Source organism: Sus scrofa, chromosome 17 (assembly GCF_000003025.6).
Source record: "Sus scrofa isolate TJ Tabasco breed Duroc chromosome 17, Sscrofa11.1, whole genome shotgun sequence".
Classification (NCBI taxonomy): domain Eukaryota; kingdom Metazoa; phylum Chordata; class Mammalia; order Artiodactyla; family Suidae; genus Sus; species Sus scrofa.
In genome coordinates, this window is record NC_010459.5 from 2,218 (window position 1) to 20,027 (window position 17,810).

At 38.4% G+C, this 17,810-nt stretch overlaps 1 protein-coding gene across 1 annotated transcript in view; it reads right to left on the reverse strand.

Annotated features, from left to right (window-relative positions):
* The window catches only part of LOC110257476 (ankyrin repeat domain-containing protein 26-like), a 117,827-nt gene continuing 100,713 nt past the window's right edge, over positions 697 to 17,810 (reverse strand). The window contains exons 41-44 of the mRNA XM_021078196.1: positions 11,527 to 11,690; positions 10,993 to 11,230; positions 4,385 to 4,430; positions 697 to 3,206 (exon numbers count right to left, since the gene is read on the reverse strand). Coding sequence (XP_020933855.1) covers positions 3,109 to 3,206; positions 4,385 to 4,430; positions 10,993 to 11,230; positions 11,527 to 11,690 — 546 coding nt within the window. The 3' untranslated portion in view covers positions 697 to 3,108. The remainder of the gene's footprint in view (positions 3,207 to 4,384; positions 4,431 to 10,992; positions 11,231 to 11,526; positions 11,691 to 17,810) is intronic.

A 17,810-nucleotide genomic window follows, 5' to 3' on the forward strand; every position in this document is an offset into this window, starting at 1 on the left:
CAAAGACAGAGCAACCCAGCCCTCTGCTCGAGTGCATGCCCCTCTTTCTATCTTCCAAGGCTATACAATCATCCCTGACAAGACACCTTGAATTTGACTGGGTTTACAAAGATAATTTGGTTTCCCTTTCCTTTGATGAGTGTGCAGATATGCTCCTTTCTCAGAAGGTTGACTAATTATATGCATACATAATGAATAAAATGAAAAGAGTCCCTTAATTTGAAATTTTGTTATTAAATCATATGGTAAAATTCTTATGGGTTGGATCTGAAAGTAGTTTTTCCAGAAAAAGTGTGAAAATATGTATGGAACCAGAAAAGGACCATAGATAGCCAAAGCAGTCTTGAAAACAAAAAATAGAACAAAGCTGGAGATATCATGCTGCCTGACTTCAGACTCATACAAAGATGCAGTAATGAAAACAATATAGTATCATATAAAAATAGACACACAGACAAATGGAACAGTATAGATAGCCTGGAAACAAAGCCATGAAACCATAGTCATTTTTTTTCTATGACAAATGAGGCAAAAATATGATGAGGAAAAGATAGACTACTCTGGGAAAACTGGATAGCTAATAGAAAGCAGAATAAAATTAGAACATTTACTCAAGCTATATACAAAAATCCACTCAAAACAGTTTAAAGAGTGAAAGGTAAGACCAGAAACCATAAAACTCATTGTTTGAAAAAAAAATTTTTTTATTGTTATTTCTCCCAGCACACTTTTTTTCCCACTGTACAGCACGGGAACCCAGTTACATATACATGTATACATAATTTCTTCTCCCATTGTCATGCTGTGTTGTAAGTATCTAGGCATAGCTCTCAGTGCTACATGGCAGGATCTCACTGTAAATCCACTCCATGAGCAAGAGTTTGCATCTGCCGGAGTCCAGCTCCTGCAACCAGGTGGGGCATATACGTCCTGAGAGGAGATGAACGGTGTCGGCGTAAGCAATGGAGACAGTCTCTTTGTCCCTTCTTTCAGGGCGCTGAACTGCTCAAATTTTATTGGCATAAGTGGTTGATTATATAGACAGTTTTTTACTACAGATTACATCATAGTGTTAAAAGTACATTGGTTAACTATTAGGCTTTTTTTTTTTTTTTTTGATCACAAGGTACAGTTTCAAATGTCATGTTTTAAAGTCTTTAACTTAACTAAATTTAGTAAGTACAATTCAAGGACAAATAGGCACAAACATTCATGTGGGAAAGAGGAGACCCAGCACAAACCATCTCATGGCCAGCCAATTTCCCACAAGCTGAAGAGGCTACAGACACAACAAATCTTGTCTTCAGACTAGCGTCTATCTTCAAAGTGTCCTTGACAGAGAGACAGTGTGAGAAAATGTAAATGAACTTAGCCAGCTACCACTAAAAGTTTCTAAAATCTAGGACAAAACTCACAGCTAGGTTTCTTCTGATCATGAATAATATGTGTCTAACTTCCATAAACTTCATTAAAATCCTAACTCTAAAGTTGACTGTATAACTAGTTAGTAGATAAGCACTATGTTTTTAATTTTTGTATTTAAATAGAGGAAAGTCCCTTAGAATGAAATTTTTATCATATTATTGTTGCAATTCAGTTAAATCACAAATCACCACAGGAAAATAAGAATGGGAAATAAGGGTAATAAACAAATAATCAGGAAAGATTAAGGAAGAACTGAACAACAAGTGAATAGCAGAAAAGACTAAGTCATCCATGGAAAAATCCCCACTCAGCAATGCAAAATGGAAATTGTTTCCCAGAAAATTCAGTTCCCCACCAAAGTTAGCAGGGGAGCCTTATTGTCTTCTAGGGCCTGCCCTTGGAATTGTGCCGTACCGGTAGGTATCCCCTTGTTTAGGAGCCTGCCCTTGGAATTGCACTGTTTAGACAGGCCCCCTTTTTCTGGTTAGGAGCTTGCCCTTGGAACTGCACCATTCAGGCAGGCCCCTTTTTCTGATTAGGAGCCTGCCCTTGGAATTGCACCACTCAGGCAAGCTCCCTTCCTCGGCTCCTGTATTTTCTCGGCTCCCCACGACCATAGGTATCGGGGTTTGTTTCTGGGTTCTCTATTGTTCCATTGGTCTATCTGTTTTGGTACCAGTACCACACTGTCTTGAGGACTGTGGCTTTGTAATATTGCCTGAGGTCTGGGAGAGTTATGCCATCTGCTTGGTTTTTATTCCTCAGAATTGCTTTGGCAATTCTGGGTCTTTTGTTGTTCCATATAAATTTGGTGATGATGTCTGAGTCAGGTGCTTGGAACAATTCTAATTTTAAAACTGTTTCCAAAAAGTAAATTAAAAAAATTAGAAAGGGGAAAATCCCTTAGGCAAATCCTATTGCTGCATGAGGAAAGATCTATGTGTCAGAGTTTAAAGGTATACAGAATGAGTTGTATGATTCTGCAACAATTGTAATACATCAACACATTGATAATAGCCACAGTTTCAGTGTATTGAAATCATGTCTGTCTAGATCTTTGCATCTATATATAGTGATAAAACCTGGAAACTACAAGAAAGCTATCTAATCACCATTGCTAAATATATACTTTTTCTTTTTGCTTTGTTTTTCAGGGCTGCACCCATGACATATGGAAGTTCCCAGGGTAGGGTTTGAATCAGAGCTACAGCCCTTGGCCTAAGCCAGAATCACACCAGCATGGGGTCCAAGCCGATTCTGTGACCACCACAGCTCAAGCAACATCAGATCCTCAACCCACTGAGCAAGGCCAGGGATTGAACCTGTGACAGCCTGGATCCTAGTTGGATTCATTTCCACTGTGCCACAACAGGAACTCCCAACTCAGCTAAATATTAATGAAAGGTTTGGTGGTTTGTCTGCTCATTAAATAACTGGTATCTGGCCTCAGTTGGAGAATGAAAAACTCAATAGGGCTGGGTTTTATTCACAAAATCTACTTAAAAGTTAGATACAAAGAAAAATGATTGAAAATACTATATAAATTCTCATACACATATGATACAACAATATTTCCTTCAATAAGGATTTCTACAACATGTTTAATAGGAACCAACAAAGACGTTATGTTAACTGTCCAGTAGATAGTTTCACTCTTTATTTTTCAGACAACATAAGTTTTCTTCAGAATCTGTACATATGGCTGTGTGATGTTTTCAAAAGGTCACCGGTAGATCTCAGTCGAGAGGCTCTCCAGTACACAGAATCAAGTTCAGCAGTGGCTGGAGAGAAAAGGAAAGAATGGCATTCTTTATCTAAAATCCTTTCTAGTTAAATAAATATAAGGGAGTTAAAAATAACACAGACCTTTCTAAGTGTTAAGAAGAAAGAAAAGTATCTACATATGATTATAGCACAAAACACACGATGACTATTTGACCATTTGCCCATGGTTACATGCTGAGCTCACTGCTCTGAAGGCCAACTCTCAGAGCTTCTGGTTTTCTCACTCCTCATTCATCAGTCAACAGCCATGTGCTAAGGTACTGTGACAAGCACTGGAATTACAAGTGGAAGGTGACACAGGCCACCCTGTATAGTCACATACTCTAAACTGGAAAAATAGACAAACAGGCCATTTCCATACAGAGTCGTAAGTCCTGTGACAGGTACAAAAGGACATGATCAGAACCCAGAGAAGGGACATCCAACTTGGTGTCAATACTGTCAGCTTTTGTGTGCAGGTGATATGGAAGTAGATACCTGAAGGACATAGCAAAACTATGGGAACTGGAGGGAAGCAGACACAAAGAGCAGAGGTGAGGAAGAGCTGTTTGGAATTGTCAGCTGTCTATTTGACTAGATGCCAGACAGAGGAAAGGGGCAGAGGAGGGGAGGAGGGAGGTAAGGTGGAATGCTTGCTCAGGAACCAAACTGACTTGGGTGTTTTTATTCCATGCGAAGGAATTTGGAACTTTTCCTGGGGGCAAAAGCTAAACCAATGACAACTTTAATGACAGGAAATTCAAATGTCACCCGCAAGTGGCAAGTGAAAGCTGCATGCATGAACTGTGATTGCCTGAGTCCAGGTTTTTAATGGCCTTAATCAGTACCAGAAATTTGAGAAGGTGGTGACCCCATGTTTTCTGAGAACAGTGTCAGTGTGCAGGTTGACAGGGCCATGAGGAAGGCAGAAATAGAGAAAGAATAGAGACACAAAGAAAAAGAAACAGACTTTGTGAGAATTTGTTGAAAGCTAAGGAACATGATGCATAAATAACAAATGGGTATATTTTTCATTATGAATGTGTATCATTTTATACTTTTAATGTGATGTGCATAGGAAAAATATTTAATGTAGTATCTGTTACGCAAACAATGGGAAGAGTTGCCATTTACTATTTACAGTTGATTTCAGAAATCAATGCCTAAATTTAATTCATAAATTTTGACAACATACCTTCTGCTAGTTCTTTATTCATATTTTCTTCCATCTCCCGCTGACTCTGAAATAAGTCAAATGTTATTTATAATGTTGAAGTTAAACAAGAGCATTATTGTACAAATGATATATAGCTTATGAAATGTGGCCTGTAAATAATACTTTCAGAAGAGATCTAACTTGGGGATTGCTCAAATAGAAAAATCATCACATCAAGAAAATAAAATAAATTCCTATTTCGATTTTAGCTAATGTAGAACATACATATGTAATGCTATTTGCATTAATCTGATGAAAAGTAGAATAAATACTGGTGTATTGAATATACATAATTTTAAAGGCTAATGCTTGATCATTCTGGTACAAAGATGTTTAAACAATTCAAATCAAATTTTACACTGCATTACTTTGCCATTCTTAGAAAAACTTCCCTTTATTAAAGTTTAATCAATGGATTTTTCCTTAAAATGAGCTTTCCATTTTTATACTTTTATGAAACTAAAATTTTAAGGTCTGTTCCATGGTAATAATTTTTCAACATAGAATCTTAAATACCTAAAATGAAGAAAGTGGTTCTGTTATAACGTCATGTGAAAATTTTAGTGGCAAAAACAAAAAACCCCAAACACCTGCTTGAAGAAAGGCATAAGAGAGGGGCTAAGCCAGTTTTCACCCTGGGTTTCTGATCATGACTTTCTAGAATTAGAAACAAGAAAAAAAATATGGAATTCTTGAATCATAACTCTGGAACTTTGTTTCCATTCTAGAAATGAGGGCTGGCTTTTGGGAACATCTAATTATATTTATCCACTTCATTCTGAAATGCCTGGGGATATTTCAAATTATATTGCACATGCCTCCACCTAGAGCATTCTTTTTATTATATATTTCTTACAATAGGCACCCTCTCACTCAACAGGATCTAAAATAGTACACTGTGGTGATAAGGATAACATGATAGACAACGCCCTCATCAAGTGTACTTGCCAAGACAAATGTTTACCTTGCATATTTTCCAACATTTTCAGACTGTTTTCCATAGCAGTTTTTTTTTACAACAGCATTATAGAGAGGCCTAATAAAGTAAGTAATGTTGCAGCATTCCTAGATAGGTCTTGTGAAAGTCATAGCTGATAGCAGGTGAAAGGAGAAAGCTTTACTGAAATAATTTCATATCACCTATACAATTTTTATATTTTTATAAAATTACTTTATAATAAACACTATGCTAAAATGTAAATCACATTTTACACATGTTGGATTAGGGAACTACCAGTGTAAGATTCCTGTCTTTTCTGCCCAAAGCTCTTGTCCTCAGTGTGTACTTTTGAGACCTTTACATTGATTTCTAGATAAGAACTGTGTTCAGATGAAGGAAGTAGTTTAGTCCAACTTTAATCAATGGAATATACCTGCAATGTTCTTTCAACTTTTCATTTCACAAAACCAAAGAAAAGTGAGAAAATTAGATAAGAAAACAAGGAATCTGCAGGCTGTAAGTAAAGATTTTTAACTACAAGGCTGCCCTCTTAACCTGTAGTTTCCATACTCTCCCCATTGAAGAAGAAGGGCGGGCACGTCAGGATTGAGGGCCAAAGAAGTTTCAGCTTCAGAGTCTCCTTCCCTCCTTTGGCTGAACAGCTCTATGCTTGTCTCTGTTTTATATAATACAGTTTCATGCAAAAAAAACATTTTTCAGAAAGAAAGCTTCTTTTTTTGAAAAAAACTTAAGGGAGGAAAGTGATTTAGTTAGAACTTAATTTGACAAGAGATAAGTAAGGAAGGCTTAGAGAGACTGCAGTTTGCCTGGGGTCACAAAGCAAAAGGTCTTCTTGCTCAGTCTAGAGTTGTATGACAGCTCCTTCCTCAGATTAGGGAAAAGGACACAGATTTTAAACTAGAACTTAGAGAAAATTGATATGGAAGAGTGTCATGTAGCCAAATAATGTTTGAGGTATGGGACATGAAATGGTAACTTTCTAACTAAATCCTATGTTTTAAAGGCATGGACAAGAGTAAATTATATGCGGTCAATATACTCAATTTCTAAAGCGCACACTTTTTTTTTTTTTTTAACCAAAGGACAGGGAACTTGAAGGAGAAAATCTTTAATGATATTAAGCCAGCTGAAACAGAGATTCTTCCATAAAAGAATATTCATTTCCTCCAAATAAAAATTGTTTTACCAAAGCCAGTCATCAAATCAATTTCCACCTTGGAGGTAATTTATGGCCATATTTAGACTATAAGACAGATTTTTCTTGATTACTTAGTGTCCTTCTCTCCAATCTCTACCATTATCTGGTATATACAAGAGAGAGGAGCTTAACCCCAACTGCAATTTAAATCCAGTCAGAAATTATAGGCAAACTTCATTTCCTTGGCCAAAAGGTTCCGCTTGAGGACTTACAGCTCTTCTACCCTCCTCAGGAGAGGAAAGGAGATTTACCTAGTGGGTGAGTTTGTAGGAAGGAATCTCTTCTTTGAAAAGATGTGTCTGCCCAGAGCACCTTGAATTTGGGTCTCACATCTGTAGGAAGCAGCATGCCCCTGGTAGAGGTGTCAAGCATTTGCTTCCTCCCTTGAAGACTGGGAGGCAAAGGGCCCAATTGGGGAGGAAGAATCCCAAAGCCCACTGTGGCTGCACATCTAAACTCCATCCTACAATTCATCAATATGTGTTAGTGATGAGGCTACTTAGCTGTTCACCACCTGCCTGACTCCTTCTCACATTCTGTCCTTACAAGGAGAAGTGCCATTGGCTAGCTACCTCACCACAGTTCCAGCAAGGACGATGACCAGAAAACATTCATAGCAATGTTTTCTTCTTCCCTGACATTGTAATTAATGTACACTGTTCAAAACAACCCTTAGTTTTCTTGGAGTTTTTGGTGGGTTTGTTTTGTTTTTCTCTTTCTTTTTAGAGCCACAGCTGTGACATATGGAAGTTCCAGGTTAGGGGTCAAATTGGAGCCACATTTGGAACTATGCCTCAGGTTAAGGATCCAGAGCACCCCCAATCCCTATTCTGAGCCAGGGAGAAGTAGGAAGGAGTATTTTTGACAGAGAAATATAATAGAGTCAATCACAATACAAAGCACAACAAGTACAAATATACGTCCATTCAATCAACCATAACATATTCCTGTTAAATGAAATTTGAGGTAATGGGCTGGAAAATAAGGTTGCACTCTCTTTTTGAGACCAACTTGAGAAAAGCATACATGCCATACTCAGAGACATACACATTCATTTCCAATAAACCTTCTGTAATTATTGATGCTTTTAAGTTAAAATTTGACGTCATTCTTATTTTGAAAGTTATAAAAGTAAACGCAGCTAGGGAAGTATAATAAAATCAAGCCATGTAAACCACTTCATTATCCAGTTGTAAGTAGGTTCCCATGTGAGGAAATTACACTTGTTAGTTTGTTAGCACTAAATAAGTCTATTTTGCTGCAGAGGAAAGTACTGGGGAAGACTTTGTTGATTAAGCTGTGAAAAATGAAGTCTAGGGAGCAAAAATAATGAAAAAGGACTGGAAGAAATTCAGTAATTACCCTTATCTTTCAAAAGATAAAATGCCTGCTCACTGGTCCATGTGGACAAAATGAAGTGGGCATGCAGGGTTATATAGAGTACAGAAGCGAAACAAACAAGTTTTCTGAACTCTGCCTCTGACTTCTGAGAAGCTAGCTTAACTGTTGTGATTGTGTGATCAGAGTTAAACTTCAGCGTGAAGGCACTGCCTTGGTGATGTAAACTGGAGGCTTATTTCTTCAAGGAAATGTGACTCAAGATTCTGTTGAGACACGTTGTTGTGTCATGCTAAATGTTCATCTTTAAGTCAGAAAGCGAAAGACAAATACCCTATGAGGTCACTTCTCTCTGGAATCTAATACATGGCAGCAATGAACCCATCTATAGGAAAGAAACAAACTCTTGGGCATGGAGAACAGACTTGTGGCTGCCAGGATGGAGGGGGAGGGAGTGTGATGGAGGGGGGACTTTGGGCTTAGTAGATCCAGACTGTGGCACTTGGAGGGGAGGAGCAATGAGGTCCTGCTCCACTTCGTTTTTCAGCTCCTTGATCAGAACCCACCCCGTTCTGACATTTGAGACAGTATGTTAACTCCTCTCAGAGGATTATTTTAGGTTTTCCAGTAGAAACAGTTACATCCCTAGCAATTCTAGAAGGCCCCTTCCTTCTAAGTCTGACTGAGAATTCAGAAAACAATACCTGCATAAGAACTTTTTTAAGGCATCCTATCTATAGTGATTATGGAGACATGTCTTTGCCTCTTGAAGGAATATTTTTTTTTTTTTTTGGCTTTTTGCTATTTCTTTGGGCCGCTCTCATGGCATATGGAGGTTCCCAGGCTAGGGGTCCAATCGGAGCTGTAGCCACTGGCCTACGCCAGAGCCACAGCAACGCAGGATCCCAGCCACGTCTGCAACCTACACCACAGCTCACGGCAACGCCGGATTGTTAACCCACTGAGCAAGGGCAGGGACTGAACTCGCAACCTCATGGTTCCTAGTCGGATTCATTAACGACTGCGCCATGACGGGAACTCCTGAAGGAATATTTATTAATCTCTCTTATTAACTCCAGCATGATTTGACAAAGAAGGCCCCACAAGGGAGCTATGTAACCTTCAGAAATACAACATTAAGTTTAAAATAAACTATTTTTTCAGTTTAAGTACAAATACTAAACAGTAAACACCTCTTTCATCCAAAAAAATTAAAGCATACAATTCCTCAGCAATTCTTCTCTTGCATGACTTCCGTCTTCTGCACACAAACCCTCGTTCATCTTCATCAGTAAAATGATGCATGTTATGATTTTTGGGGTGTCAACTAATGAGACAAGTTTAAGTTTGTATCCTGCTTATCTACTGACTGAAGTGTATGATGTACATTTTATTTTTGTAACCTAGAGTCCAGTTTCAACACTGAAGCATTCAGACACAACTTAGCTGCAGTGCCAAGAATCTTAACTTTGCTCTTCTATGATTTGTTATGACATGAAGCCAAGTGAGGAAACAAGTTGAAACATCATTTAAGGAGGGCCCAAGCTACTTCATATCAGGAAGATCATGAAAACACCCTCAAAACCATAAACCATGGGCACTGCTCAAAGTGGCTATTTTAATAGCATTGATACACAATGAAATGTCCTTGCAGTTTACAGATGCCCCATCATTGCCATCTTAGACATCATTCATCTAAGTCATGGCAAGACAGAGACGTAAGTGAACTTCATTTAAAAAGTTTACATATTGACTTTATTTAACTATATATTTAGGAATGTACTACAATTGCTCATCAGCAAGACATTTATAAAAATTGAAATAAAAATGCCACCAGCAAAACAGCAATTAAGAATGTACTTTCATGTAAGAAAATGATCAATGTTTTAAGTTAAACACAGACATGAGGGAGTTCCTGCTTTGGTGCAATGGGAAGGGGAGCATCTTTGCAATGCCAGGATGCAGGTTTAGCCCTGGACCCCACAGTGGGTTAAAGGATCTGCATTGCCTGACCTGTGGTATGGCCCCAACTGTGGCTCAGATCTGATCCCTGGCCCAGAAACTCCAAATGCTGCAGAGTCACCAACAAGGAAAAAAAAATAAAGAAAAAAACATAAACAGAAATGAACCTTTTATTTTACTTTATTTTTATGGCTGCACCAGGGGCATATGGAAGTTTCTAGGCCATGGGTCAAATCAGAGCTGAAGCCAATGGCTACACCACAGGCAGGGAAACACCAGATCTGAGTCACATGTGTGACCTCTGCCACAGCTTGGGGCAATGCCTGATCCTTAAGCCAATGAGCAAGGCCAGGGATTTAACCTGCATCCTCTCCGACACTGTGCTGGGTTCTTAACCCACTGAGCCACGATGGGAACTAAATCTGTTAGTTTAGTGTTAAAGTTTACTTGATTCATGCAAAGGCTTTATCATGGCTTCCTTTAAGCATGAAACATCCATGTGTGGTTAAGTGCTTGAATGCCAATCAGTCACTTATGCTGAGGGGTAGAAAAACTAGGGTGCAACAGAATTTGAAACTTACTATCAACTATGGCCAAGCTGTAATAAAGTATGCCAAACATCTGAAAGTATATATTTGGTTATTAGGCAATAATATTTAATTTCTAAAATAGCATCTAAGGAGTTCCTGTTGTGGCTCAGCAGTGACCAAGCCAACTAATATCTATGAGGAAGGGCTTTGATCTATGGCCTCCATCAGCGGGTCAAGGATCCAGGGTTGCCTGAGCTCTGATGGAGGTCACAGATGCAGCTTGGATCCTGCACTGCTGCGGCTGCGGCAAAGGAAGCTTCCATATGCTGCAAATACAGCCCTAAAAAGAAAAAAAAAAAAAGCATTTAAATGCAGCTTTTCAAGAAATTTGAATTTGTCAATGTTACATTTATTGAAGAAAGTTGATAGGTATCTCTTAAAAGGAGAAATCTAGGGACTTAAAAATTACAAAATTTGTTTTCTTTATTAGCACAAATATTTATGGCCTTTACTAAGTGTGCCTAAGTCGAGTCAGAATTAAAAACACAAATTACATCAGAAATCTGAAATGTAAGCAAGAAAGGATAACGTAACTAACCTTCATCAAAGCAGTCACAATGCTGTCAAATGAAGGCCGTGAACGTGAGGTAGAAAACAACAAGGTTTCTCTTGTTGTAGTATTTCCTCTGAACCCAGAGCTATTATGAATATTTTCAGCACCAGGTGGCTCCAGGACAGGACTTGTAGTAAATGTTTGGGGTAAAGACCTGTTCTGCTCTTTCTCCATCAGACGTTTCACACAGGTTTTAGCCAGCCTCCGATTAGTCCTGTGAAGTCTGCAAAATGCAAATTTCATTCACTTCATTTTCCTTAGATGGTGATAAACACTTTAAAGTAGAGCTTTGCCTTCACAGCACCCTCTAGGGATGACAGCAAATATCATAATCAAGAAAGTAAATGTATCAAAAGCCAGAATGTGACCCTTTTGGTTTAAGGTATCATCTTCCAAAAAATAGTTAAACTTGATAACATTCCTATTTATAGGAAATCCAACAAGAAATTTTATAATTATATCGCTGTCTACATGGCAAAGCCTCTAAAGCACTTAGCTTAGGATTCTGTTTTAACTTACTTGTTTCGTTTTTTTTCCAGCGACTTTCTCAATTTTAATTCTTCTCGGTAAAGTTGCTTATATTTTTCCAATTCTGTTTTACAAGAAGATTCATGAGAAGTGTTTTCTTTGGAGCGTTCAGATTCCAGATATTGCGCTAAGTTTTCTTGAGATGCTGTTTGTGTCTAAAGCAAATTAAAAGGAAACATTTAAAAAATAATTATAACCTGAGTAACTCTAGTATATTTACTCACTTAGTTTGGAGTCAATGATTGAGAGTGCAAATGTAAATGTGTTGAAAAGAAGCTCTGCTTTAAAGTGTTTATCACCAATATTAACTGAATTATATCTGAAGTATAAAATTAAAGGTGATTGCTGCTATATTAGTACTCATGTCATGTGATGACATAAAGAATCATAGGATCAATTTAAAATTTAAAAAATTGAAAAATGCACTGCATGAGTGATCCAAGAGTACAGTACAAGTTTTCAATCACAATAATTTCTTATCCTCCAAACAGCCTTGTATTATACCAATTGGTGTGATTTCGTCATCTCAATCATTGTAAGCTGAAAGTCCAACTTACTGATAATAATGATGGAAACTGGAATAATTTAAGGGAGAAAAAATGCCATCGTCCACTCAGAAATCTACAAAACCAACTATTAGAAGAGAAGCAGAGGAAACACATAAAATGTATACAACCATGTTGTAATTTAGAATGAAGTGAATTACAGCACATTAAACATCAATAAATTAACCTGCAGGAATAAGTTGACTTTTGTTAACTGTTCTTCTATCTCCTGTCTTGCTCTTTCTTCAATCTCCTGTTCACAGTGCTCTACCTGACTGCGTTCCACCATATTCATTTCTATGTGACTCTTGAGGTTTACTACTGCTTGTTCCAGTGTCTGTTTATTCTCCTCAAATTGTCCACATCTCTTCTGCGTTCTTTTCATACATAATAATTCCTGTTGAAGAACTTGATTTTTGCATCCAGATGTAGACATTGGGAACATGCAGTTTACTGCTGTGCTCTCGGATCATCACTCTGACATGACAGAGTGAAGAATAATAATGACACTGAGTAATACAGTGGAATGAGGGAAGTGGGCTGAGAATAGCTTAACCCACAACCAATATCACATTTTGAAATAAATTCAGTTACAATAAAATTCTATCTACACTGTAGAATTTCAAACCACTGAGAATCACAAAAATAAAAGCATTCCTGTCATCATCTATTACACAACATTTACACTTGATTTTATATTTTATGTGTCTGTAGTTATTGCAAATCTTTCCTCTGTAAAATGACTATAAGTCATCTCTTAGTAAAAAGTCTCTTAGTACTTCCCCCTTATCTTAGCTGTCATAATTTTTAAGGAAGTTGTAGGGATACTGAATTCTTTAGAGCTGAGTAAATAAATGGCTCCCAAAACAAGATTTGGAAAACAAGACTCTAAGGAATGAATCTTTTTCATCTGGATTCTAATGCCATAAGCCTTTTTCAGAACTACAAATAGTTTATGCTCATTTGACATGCATTCCAAGGAGAAATGTTTCACAGGGTTAAGGAGAAATCATATCTCCCAGAGTAAAAGTTTAGTGAGATGATGCACACAAGTTTTCTGAACCAAACAGTGCCTCGAGGTTTGTAAGACTTGTTACTTTCCAGAAAGTAAGAGAACAAATGAAACCAAAACAAACCAAAGCACTCACTGGTATTTCAGTGATGCTGAGTTGAGAAGGACTAATTGGCTGTAGGTACAATGATGTAGTGAAGAGTAAGGATAAAAATGCAAGGGCTTTGCAAGATGGTTAAGGGAAGACTGATGGCCCTTGGAGAGGCTGACAGTGACAGCTTCTCTCTTGGCAAGGGAAGAAGATGAGACAGAAAATCAGAGGAAAGGGGACTCATGCTATGCAACATTTGAAAGTGAATCAATGAGAAAGATAATCCAACAAAAAGATGATTAACTATAAAGAAACCAGGACTCACTGGGTTCAAATATCTGTATCCCATTTACAGCACTTCCATGTGTCCAGCTGTGAAATACAATGAAAATAAAGAAATGGCTTCTGGGCTCAGATCACACCTATGGTGACACCAGGAAACCATGGTCTACAGATGAAGCCAAGATTGTAAATCCCCTTGTTAAGACCTTGGAAAGATTTCATGTCTGCCTCAAATTCTATGGAAGATATTAAAGCATAAGAATTGAGAACTTCACAGGAAGCTCAAGGTGAAGAGCTTGCTTCCAAAAGATTCATGTAAGGGCAGCTTTTGCAATGGAATGCACCCCAATAACATTCACAGGAAACTCAAAGTTTTAAAGAGAACTGTGGAAGTAAAAACACTGCTACCACCATTGGACTACAAGAGCCAAGAATGGTGGGTGTGTGGGTGGTAGATAACTTGACCCCTTATTTCCCACATCTTCGTAGCGAGAGGACTGTAGTCAAGGGGCTAAACACTAAAAACCACACCCAGGTACCTCAGCTGTATCTGTAGCTGATGAAGATGGTACAATCTGGGACTTGAGCCTGAGCCTGACAGCATCATAATTGAGAGTTGTGGGAGAACTGGGTAGGAACATGTGTCTTTTTGTGTGTGTGGATGGACCATAAAAAATTGTGGCCAGTGAATCGATAAGGCTGGTTTTTAAATGTAAAGATAGGTTTTAGAAAATCCAACTTATAATCCATCTTGTAAAAAAGGTATGATGTGGGGCGGCCTTAAGTGGCTTGCTCCTATTGAGCAGAATATGGGGGACATGATGCTGTGTGAACGGCAAGGCTAGGTTGGAAAAGACAATACAGCTTCTCCTTGGCCCTTAACCCTGGATGCCAGACCCCTCTTTTGAAGGAGCTCAGGCCAGAAAGAGACCCCAGGTGTTCAAGGCAGGGGTTGCACTTGCCTGGCCCAACCAAAGTTTAGCGAGATGATGCACACAAGTTTCCTGAACCAAACAATGCCTCATGGTTTGTAATTCTTTGTAACTTTCCAAAAAATAAGAGAACAAATGAAACCAAAACAAACCAAAATAATCACCAGTATGTTTTTTTTTCATTTTTTTATTACTCAAATGAATTTATCACATCTATAGTTGTATAATGATCATAACAATCTGGTTTCACAGGATTTCCTTCCCACAGCCCAAGCAAATTCCCCCCACCCCCAAACTGTCTCTCTGGAGACCATAAGTTTTCATGTCTTGAGTCAGCATCTGTTCTGCAAAGAAGTTCAGTCTGTCCTGTTTTCAGATTCCACATGTCAGTGAAAGCATTTGATGTTGGCGTCTCATTGTATGGCTGACTTCACTTAGCGTGATAGTCTCTAGGTCCATCCATGTTGCAAAAAATGCTGGTATTTCGTTCTTCTTAATGGCTGAGTAATATTCCATTGTGTATATGTACCACCTCTTCTGGATCCACTCCTCTGTCGATGGACATTTAGGTTGTTTCCATGTCTTGGCTATTGAAACTAGTGCTGCAATGAACATCAGAGTACATGTGTCTTTTCGAATCATGATTTTCTCTGGATAGGTGTCCAGGAGTGGGATTGCTGGATCAAATGGTTGTTCTATTTTTAGTTTTCTGAGGAATCTCCATACTGTTTTCCATAGTGGCTGCAGCAGTCTACAATCCCACCCACAGTGTACTAGGGTTCCTTTTTCTCCACACCCTTTCCAGCACTTACTGTTTGTAGACTTTTGGATGATGGCCATTCTGGCTGGTGTAAGGTGGAACCTCATAGTAGTTTTGATTTGCATTTCTCTAATAATGAGTGACACTGAACATCTTTTCATGTGTTTCTTGGCCATCTGTATGTCTTCTTTGGAGAACTGTCTGTTTAGATCTTCTGCCCATTATTGGATGGGTTTTTTTTTGTTTGTTTTTTGTTTTTTTTTGGTATGGAGCTGCAGAAGGTGTTTATAAATTTTGGAGATTAATCCCTTGTCAGTGGATTCACTTGCAAAGATTTTCTCCCATTCTGTGGGTTGTCTTTTTGTGTTGTTTAGGGTTTCCTTTGCTGGGTAGAAACTCTGAAGTTTGAGTAGGTCCCACTTGTTTGTTTTTCTTTTTATTGTCAATACTCTGATAGGTGGATCTGAGAAGATGTTGCTGTCGTTTATGTCAGAGAGTATTTGGCCTATGTTATCCTCTAGGAGTTTGATAGTGTCTGGTCTTATATCTAGGTCTTTAATCCATTTGGAGTTCATTTTTGTGTATGGTGTTAGGGAGTGTTCTAATTTCCTTCTTTTCCATGTGGCTATCCAGTGTTCCCAGCACCACTTATTGAACAAGCTGTCCTTTCTCGATTGCATAGTCTTGCTTCCTTTGTCATAGATTAGTTGGCTGTAAGTGCATGGGTTTAATTCTGGGCTTTCATTTGTGACACTGAGTTGGGAAAAACTAATTGGCTGTAGGTACAATGATGTAGTAAAGAGTAAGGATAAAAATGCAAGGGCATTGCAAGATGTTAAGAGAAGACTGATGGCCCTTGGAGAGGCTGACAGTGACAGCTTCTCTCTTGGCAAGGAAAGAAGACGAAACATAAAACTAGCCAACCACTACCACCACCAATCAGACAAGTGAGTGAACAGACCTTCAAGTGATTCCAGCCCCTGGCCTTCTTGCTCCCCTAGCTGAAGTTCATGGGAACAGAGGCCACTGTCCTGGCCATGTTCTTCCCAGTGTAGAGTATGAACAACATACATGCTGTTCATTTAAGCCACTACATTCTGGGAAGTTGTTAGGGAAAAACAGATACACAGGAAACTGGATTAAAAATGATGATAAGAAATATCTCATAAATACAGTAGAAACTGGGCTCCTATAATCAAGACTCTAATAAATGTCAAGATTACTTTAAGGAGTTCCCACCATGGTTTAGCAGGAATTAATATAACATCCATGAGGACGTAGGTTTGACCCCTGGCCTTCCTGAGTGGGTTAAGTATCTGATGTTGCTCAGAGCTGTGGTGTAGGTCACAGACATGGCTCAGATCTGGCATTGTTGTTGCTCTGGCATAGGCTTGTTCTGATTTGTATGTAGCTCTGAGTTGACGCCTAGTCTGAGAACTTCCATATGCTGTGTTTGGCCCTAAAAAGACAAAAAAAAAAATTCCAGATTAATTTCTCAATGACGAAAAATCTGATGAGAAGAAGCAGATATATAGAAGAAACACTTAAGAACTATGGAGAAGGAAGTTTTTTAGGGTGCCCTTTAATTACAATTTGTTATAAATAGGCACGTGCACTACCTTAAAAGGTCTCCTCAAGATTGAGGCTAAGGAAAACTTGTAAGCAAGGAGGCACATGAGTTGAAATACAGTACCTGAAAAACAACTAGAAATAGTCAGTATAATCACCAAAGTCAGACTTTTTTTTTCATAATCAGACTTTTTAACTCATGTAACTGAAATTCTAGAGATAGGCAGCTTTGAGTATTTATTAATCGAGCACTCAATCTTCATTCATGTTCCTTTCCCCAGGGGGGAAATAAACCCTATGGAAGCATTTTTAATTTCCTCACTAGTAAAGCATTTGTAGTGTCCTTTGGTAGTATTTAAGTTAAATACAATTTTCTCTCTACTTAAAGCTTGTCTGCATGAGGAGGTAACACTGTCTCCTCTTATTTCTACCACAATGCTTCTCCATATCATACAAACAGTCTTTGAAACTGTGAAATACAAATTATGGATTTATTATTTGTTTCTGATAAATTGATTAAATATTGCCTGTGTTTTTTGGGGGAGTGCATCTGGGCCTGGGATTGAACCTGTGTCACAGTAGCAACCTGGGCCACTGCTGTGCCACAAGGGAATTCTCAATATTATCTGACTTTTTAACAGCTGCACTCGTGAATACTTTTCTTTGGATGGCGTGAAATATTTATTCCATTAATTATGTATTAGTTATAGATACGGCTCTGCATCTCTTTCTTTTGAAGTAAAAGGAGGTGGAAACAAGGATCTCTGAGTTCTGAGAGCCAAGAACACGATCAGGAAGAGTGGTGTACACCAGAACCAAGTCAGAAGAGGACTGAGTTGTGAACTGCAAGATGACGATTAGAGAGACTTTCCACGAGGAAAACCGACAGCACAGACTTAAATCTCCTCCTCCCAGATGGTGAAGTTTATGGATGAGTCTATGAATTATAATGAGTTAAACATAAGAGCACACATAGAGGACCAAAGCAGCAGATCCTGTGACTAGGATTTGATAAAAGCTGGAGTGAAGTGGGAGGCACTGGGTTAGAGAAGTAGTTCTGATAGAGGGCAGAAGAGAAATGGAC